Source organism: Melospiza georgiana, chromosome 20 (assembly GCF_028018845.1).
Source record: "Melospiza georgiana isolate bMelGeo1 chromosome 20, bMelGeo1.pri, whole genome shotgun sequence".
NCBI lineage: Eukaryota > Metazoa > Chordata > Aves > Passeriformes > Passerellidae > Melospiza > Melospiza georgiana.
Window position 1 is genome coordinate 2,198,312 of NC_080449.1, and position 9,177 is coordinate 2,207,488.

Genomic DNA, 9,177 nt, shown 5'->3' on the forward strand with positions numbered 1-9,177 from the left:
TTGTCCATCCAGAGCTCAGCTCCCAGCAGAAACAGCCCCCAGGTACTCCTAAGGAATTGTAGCAAAGCAAAGAGTCTGGTTCTCTGTGACAGCCTCTGCACAGGGCAGCTGAGATATCCATGTGCTCAGCACCTCACAGCTGCTCCAGATGTGCTTTTTGCAATGCACAGCTCTCCTGCTGCATCCTGCTGAGGCTGACCTTGCTTCACACTCCAGCTATAACCTGCGGGTGGCCTGAGAGCCCTGGGTACCAGAGGCATGGTTTAACCCCACCAGTGCTTTGGGTGGGACCTGGAGCTGTCACTTGGCTACACAATTCTCTTGTGAGTGCATAAATTCCCCTGAGAAATTCCCCTGCCCTTTTCCCAGGCCAGTGGAGAGAAAAGACCTTTGGCAAGTTCAAAGGAGATGCTGATTCCTGTTTTGGAGTCAGCATCTCTGGCAATGAGCAAGGGTGACCAATCTCCTGCATGGCATGAGATGCACAACAATGAACAGCAGCTGTTCTTTGGGCCCATGTCATGGGATATGGGGCCACCAAAATCCCTTATCAGACCTTGTCCTATAGCCAGGAGCCTTCCCTCTACAATGGCTATGAAGAGATTGTATGGAATCCTCTGATAAATCCTTGTCATAGAAATGGGGAATCATTGAGGACCTCTTTTAGATATTAAAGTGGTTATCGATTCAAAGTCATCTCAGACTCAAATCATTAACCCAGCACCACCAAGAAAACCACTTAATTATGTCCCCAGTTGTCATATCTGCAGTCCCAGCAGCCCTGCTGGGGTTTGCCCAGTTATAACTGCACCGTTGGGATGTGATTCATCTGCTCCAGGTAACAAACAAAGCAATGGGAAAAGTCTGCAGCCCAGCCTACATCCTGGAAAGCTCTGTCCCACGCACTGTGAAATGGAAGGACACGAATTGGTGACAAATTGCATTGTGCTGAATGCAGGAGAGGGCGGGAAATGGGCTCCCAGCCTGCTAGGGTCTAATTCCCGTTCTGACTGGACTGGGGTAACATCCAAAGGCAGCACAGAACCAGCTCTCCCAGGCAGGAGAATGGGAGAAAGGGAGCCCAGTGGGTGGGAAACAATCTGAGAAGCTCATCAATCTGCCCAGGCTTTCTGTGGCATCCTGGGGCTGGGCAGCTCCAGTACCTGCTCCCATCCATGCAGGATCAGAAGCAGCAGGACAGGAGAGTGGTGCTGATGCCTCCAGAGCTGCAGAGGAGGCACGATGCTGCACAGTGCCTGCCATTTCCAGATGTGCAAAGTTTCCAGCTGTGCCCAGCAGCTGGAGAAGGGCAGCACTTGATGTGTAGGGCTGGCCATGATGACAAGCTTGACAAACACCTGTGGGACATCTCTCACTTGCAGCATCCCTTGTGCACAGGGAGCAGGGCCTCGAAAATTGGGGCAAAAGGCTCAGAGCCACTGCTGGATCTAAACTGCCTGTTGCTCAGGACAATGGCGGGGCTGACTTCCCACTGGGCACATTTGGGATTTGAAAGCCAAAAGGGCTCTGAAGGTTCAAAGAGGGTGACTGTGGATGCCAGGAGCATCCTTGCCAGGCAGAACAGTTCCCTGCATCCCACCTCCCACCAGCGCTGGGGCTTGCCAGTGCCCTCCGTGCCTGGTCTCCGTGCCCTCCGTGCCCCTCTGCCCCCCGCACCTGGGAACCTCGTGCGGCGAGCGGCCGCCCCGGCCCCCTCGCCCTCCCGCACCGCCCCACGGAGCGTGTTTGCCCCAGCACCGCCCCCGCTGCTGCCGGGGCCCGCTCCCAGCCCTGCTCCATGGAGGGGCAGCAGCCCCGGGCCCGGCTCCCCCCGTGCCTGCCCCGGCTCACCCCGCTGGCTCCGGCCGCCGCTCCGGCCCCGCCGCCTCGGCCCGGGCTCAGCGCGCACCTGGCGCCGGGAGCCCGCTCCTGGGACAAAGGCTGCCTCGCCGGCGTGGCCCTCCCCTTGGCCCCGGACCAGCAACCTGCCCAGGAGAGCGCTTGGCCGGGAGGCAGCGGGGCCGGGGCTGGAGAGCCGGGGTGATAAGAGCATCCGGGATTAACCACTTCGCTGCTGGAGGAGCGGCACAGCCTGGCGCGCTCCGCCCGGGGCCGGGGGGGCTGCGCCGCCCGCGGAGATCAGCGAGGGGACAGCGAGATCCCGAGCAGCCCCCGGAGCCTGCGAGCGCCTGGCGCCGGAGGCAGCAGCTGAGCTCCGGGAGCCTCAGACACCCCTGTCAGACCTGCGGCACAAACGCCGAGAGGGGCCGAGCCTGCCCTGTCACCCGGCTGTCACCCGGCTCTGCGGGACCCCCGCAAGCCAGGCTGGCAGCGGGGCTCGGGACAGAAACAGGAAGGACCTGTCCCCACAGCCATCCACGTGGGATCCATACCCACAGCCGTCTACATGGGATCCATCCCCACGGGCAGGCACCGAGCTGTCCCCACGGTTAGGGAGCCACCCCCACTGCCAGGGTCCGGTCTGTCCCCATGGCCAGCAGCTGTCCATGGCCAGAGTCCCGTGGCTTTGGGACAGTGCGGGCGGGGAGCGGGCAGGGAACAGGCAGAGTGCGGGAGCGTGGTGCAGGCAGGGGGGAGGCTGAGTAAGGGAGGGAGCGGCAGGGTGCAAGGAGGGGACAGGCAGAGGGACAGACAGGGCAAAGCCAGGGGTACAGGCAGGGAGCAGGCAGAGGGACAGGGAGAGAGGAGGCAGAAGGGCAGGCAGAGGGACAGGGTGGAACCAGGCAGGGAGCAGGCAGAAGAACAGGCAGGGAGCAGGCAGAAGAACAGGCAGGGAGCAGGCAGAGGCACAGCCAGAGGGACAGGGAGGAAGCAGGCGGGCAGGGACAGGCAGGCCGGGGCCGGTGTCCGGTGCGGGCAGCCACAGCCCCGAGCTCTCCGCTCTTTCCGCCCGCGGCAGCGCCCAGAGCCCGCCCCGGCCGGGGCCGGACCCGGACGTCCGAGAGCGGCTCAGCTTTGCTTTCGCTTCGCTCTGCTCCGCCGGGGCGGCGTGGGCCCGGGGCCGGCGGGGAGCGGGCTGTGCCCCGATCGCCGCCCCACCGAGCGACGGAGAGGGCTCCGGGCACAGGTACGGGACGGTCGGGCCGCGGCAGGCGGGAGCTTCGCCCCTGCCCCTTCCCGGCGGCTCGGGGCCAGACAAGTTCATGGTGTCCCCATTCGCCCAGCTCGGGTCCCAGGGAGTCACTTAGGAGGTGGGGGGGACCACGAACTACAGGGAGAAGGGGATCCCCGGAGAGGTTGAAGGCTCGGGGCAGAGACAGGCGGCTTGGGGCTCCTCGGGCAAAGTCCCTTCCTCCTCGCAGACCTTCCCAAAGATCCCCAGTCCCCCTTCCCAAAGATCCTCCCAATGAGTATCCCTCACGCACATCCTCCTCCTCCCAAAGCCCATCCCGCCCCACAGACCCGCCTCCTAAATACCATCCCTCCCCCCAAACCCTCCTCCCTCCCCACACACCCTCCGCCCAAAAGCCGCCCCTGCCCACAGTCCCTCTCTGCAGACCCTCCTCCTAGAGACCACGCCTCCCCGCAAACCTCCCAAGGACCATCCCTCGCCAGTGACCCCTCCCCAATCCATCCCTCCCTGCAGACCTCCCCAGAGCCCAGCGATGTCGCCGCGCCTGCTCAGGGCGGTGGGCTGCGGCTCGGCGGCCGTGCTGGCCCTGCTGACCGTGGTCGTCTTCGTCCTGGTCCTGCTCCCGGCAAAGGATGCTGTCCTTCCTACCAGAATCAAAGTAGGTGTCCAGTGAGACCTGAGGGAGCCTGCGAATCCCACCAACCCTTTCTATCTCGAATTCTTCCATCAGCCCTGCCTTCCTCTCAGCTTGCAAGTTTCTCCATGATCAGCCCAGTTTTTCAGGACTCAGCCTCATCAAGGTGGCACTGGGCAGATGAGCCTCCCCCAAACCACAGTCCTGGCTGCTTGGTAAAGGTGGGAGAGAGAAGTGCAGCCTCCTCTCCACAGCTGCTCCATCTGCCACCCCAGTCACTCTCTTCCCTGTTTTCAGACATCCAGACCACCTGTTGGATTCTCACCTCTCTTCCCTACTGCTTTCTGCGGCTGGTCTGCTAAAAAATGCCAGGTTTTGTCAGATTTGCTAAAGGCCTGGGAGCAGCCTGAGCTTTGGGCCATGCCTGGGTGCCTCCCTGCTCTGCGACTCACCCCGCTGACCCGCGCGTCCTTCCTGGGCTGGGACTCGCTGGAGCGGCGAACCCGGGGCTGTTAGAGGTGGAGCAGGGCTGCTGAAGGGAGGGTGATGTGCAGACCTCTGCTGCTCGTGGTCCTACAGGGGAAGCAGGAGCTGAAGCTCTCAGAAACCCCCGTGGCACTTGGTGCAGCCCCGGGCCAGCTGTGAGCCCGTGTCCCCCTCTGCTCCCCAGCACGGCCTGGTGTTTGACGCTGGCTCCACACACACGTCCCTCTACATCTACCGGTGGCGCGCGGACAAGGAGAACGGCACGGGCATCGTGTCCCAGGTGGAGGCCTGCTCAGTGTCCGGTGAGTGCTGGGCTCTGCTCTCCCTCTCTCGCAGCCTCCTGGAGCGCTGTCCCAAACCCTCACAGCACCGTCACTGATCCCTTTCAGCCTGCTCTGGGCTGAAGGGAGATTGCCCTGAGAGGAGTCATGGGAAAGGGTTGGAATCGTCTGCACCTGGGGGAGCCGTAGAGTCACTGGGAGGTGCAAAGGTGGGGGAGGAATTGGGCCCCCACTTAGCTCAGATCCTGCAGCCAGTCCTCTCCAGATGTGCATCGCCTCACGGCTTGGGATGCCGGATGTGCCCATTGCTACTTCTCCCCTGCCTCACTTTCCTTGGCTCTTCTTACCACATCTGTTCACACCTTCTTTCATTATGTCCAGCTTTCTGTGCCCACAGGGCCTCCCCAAAGCACTGCACAACTCCCTGAGCAATCCCCTGTCTCCACTCAGGTGGGACCTGCCAGCTCCTGGGGGAGCAGTTTGCATTCTGGTATCTGCAGCTCCAAACCGAGCAGGGCAGGCGCTATGGCTGGGACACCTGAGTGTGTCTGAGCAGGGACACCTGAGTGTGTCTGAACATGTTCCCCTCTGTGCCGCCCCTGCGGGGTGGCGCTGGGCTCTCTCCATCACCGGTTCCCTGTGGCAGGACCCGGCATCTCCAGCTACGCAGACAACCCCGCGGGGGCTGGCGCCAGCCTGAAGCCTTGCCTGGACAGGGCCATGAAGATCGTCCCGGCCGAGCAGCAGCGGGAGACCCCCACGTACCTGGGGGCCACGGCCGGCATGCGGCTGCTGAGGTAGCGGCACCTCCCGCCCTTCCCGCTCGGCGCCGGAGCCGGGGCTGGCACCGGGGCACGGGGGCCGGGGCACGGGGGTGCTGCCCGGCCAGGCCGTGGACATGGGCAGAGCGGCCCTGCCCGCGGTGCCACGGCGTGTCCGGGAGAGCCGCTGGCGGTGCTGGAGAGATGTCGGGAGCAGCTCCTTGGCAGGGCACGGCGGCCTCTCAGTGCCAGCCCGGCCGCCAGAGCTGCCAGGCGGGGCGTGCAGCACCTGAGGTGTTTGTGCCTTTGCCGGCAGGGAGGAGAACAGCAGCAAGGCCGAGCAGGTCTTGGCCGAGGTGTCCAAGGCCATTGGGGAGTACCCTGTGGATTTCCGCGGAGCCCGGATCCTGACGGGCAGCGAGGAGGGCTCCTTTGGCTGGATCACTGTCAACTACCTGCTGGAGACACTGGTCAAGGTGCAGCTGGGGAGAGGGCAGGGCAGGGCCAGTGGAGAGAACGTCCCTGTCTGAGCTGCAGCAGCTTTCCTTACCTGCAGAGGAGGGAGGAATGGAGCTTTGGGGCACTGGTCAGGCAGCCAAAGGTTCCCTGTGGCTGTGGGCTGCAGATTGCACCTCATTAATGGGATTAACAGGATCTTTGTGTCCAGCTCAGCCTGGCCCTGTGCTCTCGTGTGCTGACACACAGGGGTGGATTTTGGGGTGCCAGGGATCTGGCAGCGGGATCGGCCTCCAGGGTACAGGGTTCCTTTTTCTCTGCTCCAAGTGTCTGGATCCCAGCAGATGTGCAGCAGCCAAGAGGCCACACCTGAGTGCTGCGTGGAAGTGTCCGTGGGTTGAGGGGGATGTGGGCAGGCAGGGATAAATCAGGGAGCCAGGAGCAGGTGGAAGGTGCCCCTGGGGCCCCCAAGTCCTTGCGGGAAGGGGGTGTGAGTGTGAGTGCTGCAGTTGAGGCTAAGCCTTGCTGTGTGTTGGGCCAGTTCTCGTTTGCAGAGAAATGGGAACATCCCCAGGACACCGAGGTTCTGGGAGCTCTGGACCTCGGCGGTGCCTCGACGCAGATCACCTTCCAGCCCGGGGTCCCCGCGGAGGACAGGAACACGTCCGTGTTCTTTCGGCTCTACGGCACCAACTACTCCCTGTACAGCCACAGCTACCTGTGCTACGGGCAGAGCCAGGCCCTGAAGATGCTGCTGGCAGCTCTGCACCAGGTGCCACGGGGCACGGGGGCTGCTCAGCCATCTCCCAGTGCCGTGGCACATCTCCCCCTGCAGCGCTGGGCGTGCCTGTGGGCCAAGAGTTGGGAATTGGCAGAGGCTTGGGTTTTATCTAGGGAAGCAAAAAATTGCCTCATTTGGGTGGAAGGTGGTGGTGGTTGCCAGCCAGGGCTCCCTTCTCCCCACATCTTGACGTGCAGTGGCATTTTTTGTAATTCCCCCCGGCCAGCTGTATGTGTAGTTTCTCTGCTGTCACCATGCTCTTGGCCTTGCTCCATTCCTGCCCAGAGAGAGGTTTCCCAGCACAGTCCCTGCACTGCTGCCCGGGGACAGAGGCAGAGCCCAGCGCTGCAGGAGCCAGGGCTGCTCAGGGAGTTCCCAGGTGGGGTGCATGCAGTCCTCCTGGGGTGTAGTCCTGCTTTTTGGGATGGGCTGTGGGAAGGTCTCAGTGGCAATGCAGCGCCATTAATGGCTCCATCTCTCTCCAGGCCAGCTCGAGTAGCCAGATCAAGCACCCCTGCTACCCCCAGGGGTACCAGGAGAACGTCACCGTGGCAGAGCTCTACGACAGCCCCTGTGTGCGTGCGCCCAGCTCAGCCAGCCCTGGCCTCGTCCTCACGGTGACGGGGACAGGGGACCCAGCCGCGTGTGACGCGGCCGTGCGGAGACTCTTCAACTTCAGCTGCGGGGCGCAGGGGCCGTGCGGCTTCAATGGGGTCTATCAGCCCCCCGTGCGGGGACAGTTCTTGGTAAGCAGCCTCCGGGCCCTGCCTGGGGCAGGGGGAAGGCAGGGCCTGGGTGTCTCCTCTGCCACTGATTGTGGAACGGGCTGGGGAGAGAGGGACCCTCGGAGCTGGCTCTATCTGCAAACCTCTTGTGTGCTCAGAGGTGGCTTCTGCCTCCTGCCACGTGCCAGCATTCCTGAGGGACACGGGAAGGCCTTGTCTGAGGGACACTGTGTGAGCCAGCTCAGAGTGCAAGAACAGCCCCTGGGTTGTGGGCCAGCTCTGAGACTTTCTGGCAGACCATCAGGGGGTGCTGACCTGTGTGCCAGGCAGCCCCAGACCTCTGTTCTCCCAGTGCCATTCCCTGTCTGTGTGGGCAGCATTCCCAACTCCCTCCCCCAGGGTCACTGCCAGCTCCTTGCAGTGTGAGCGGGGCCTTACAGGGACCCCTGCTTAGGTGTGGGTGGCATCAGTGCCCTGAGTGCTTCACTAACCTGTCACCTTTGGTCTCGCCACCCACAGGCCTTCTCAGGGTTTTATCACAGCCTTCACTTTCTGAACCTGACAGGAGGGCAGTCCCTGAGCTTGGTCAATGCCACCATCAGGCAGATATGCAACAGCAGCTGGAAGCAGGTGAGATTCTGCCCAGGAGTGTGTTTCACCTGGGCACTGGGCATCCTCAAGGCTCATCCCCAGCCCCTCCTCTGCTGTGCTCAGCTGCAGAGAGCCAGGAGGAGCACAAAGGTCTGTGCACCTGGAGAGAGATGGGAGAGCAGCCTGCTGCTCCACGGGGTCTCTTTGCTCCCAGCTGCACTGAGGGGCTGCTCCCCAGCGTGGGCACATCCAGCACTGCTCTGGGTCCAGCCTCCCCCTGTTCTCCCACCTCTGCAGGTGCAGGAGCTGTTCCCCACGGCCAGCAGGACCCAGCTCCGTGACGCCTGCGCAGCCAGCTCCTACATCCTCACCCTCCTCCTGCAAGGCTACAAATTCAACATCACAACGTGGCCCAGCATCCACTTCATCCAGCAGGTAGGAGAGTGTCCAGCAGCCCCCAGCTTCCACACTTTGTGCCGTGAAATGCCTTGTGCCCCCCCTGCTGCTGCTGGGGATGGGGGATGCCAGGGCAGCACAGCCCCACTGCCCATACCCAGGGCAGCTCTTGAGCTACACTCACACAGCTGCTGGCACATCTGGCCTGGCCCTTTGTGCTCTCCCCCAGGGCATGTCACTGCTGGGGCCCCTGCAGCCCAAGCTGGGCACAGAAATGGTGGTTGGGGAGCAAGTCCTGGGGGCGCAGGCTCTTCTCTAGTTTGCCTGGTACTTTGCAGCCTTTCCCATCCCTCTTCCCTGTCTGTCTGCGCAGGTTGCTAACACAGATGTGGGCTGGACTCTGGGCTACATGCTCAATCTCACCAACCTGATGCCCTCAGACCCTCCCAGAGCAGTCACAGAGCTCCCGAGAAGCATCTGGATAGCAGCCACCCTTCTGCTGGCCATCATGCTCATCCTCATCTTCTGCCTGCTCACAGCCACGTGCTGCCACAGAAACTCCTCGGGCTACGAGCAGCTGTAACAGCACTGCCTCCAGAGGCTGCCAGGCCGGGTCCTGCTGCCCCTCCTCTGCAGGGAGCTGCTTCCTGGGAATCCCCCCTGTGTGCCCAGGGGCCACGGGCTTGTCCTGGGGGTCCCGAGTCCTGGCCTGGTGAGCTGGAGCTGGCACAGCTGGTGAAACACCCTCCCCACAGCTGTGCAACACCCTCCCCACAGCTGTGAAACAAACACCCTCCTCACAGCTGTGAAACAAACACCCTCCTCCACAGCTGTGAAACACCCTCCCCACAGCTGTGCAACACCCTCCCCACAGCTGTGAAACAAACACCCTCCTCACAGCTGTGAAACACCTTCTCCACAGCTGTGCAACAAACACCCTCCTCACAGCTGTGAAACAAACACCCTCCTCAC

The 9,177-nt window shown here is 62.6% G+C and overlaps 1 protein-coding gene across 1 annotated transcript; it reads left to right on the forward strand.

Moving 5' to 3' along the window:
- The first annotated feature begins 2,975 nt into the window (after nt 1-2,975).
- On the forward strand, nt 2,976-9,177 carry LOC131091855 (ectonucleoside triphosphate diphosphohydrolase 8-like). The gene is made up of 10 exons (XM_058038178.1): nt 2,976-3,088; nt 3,608-3,752; nt 4,399-4,516; nt 5,142-5,292; nt 5,573-5,732; nt 6,254-6,484; nt 6,979-7,239; nt 7,738-7,848; nt 8,107-8,244; nt 8,579-9,177. Exons 2-10 carry the CDS (start codon nt 3,627-3,629, stop codon nt 8,786-8,788), a joined length of 1,506 nt encoding a protein of 501 aa, XP_057894161.1. The 5' UTR covers nt 2,976-3,088; nt 3,608-3,626; the 3' UTR covers nt 8,789-9,177.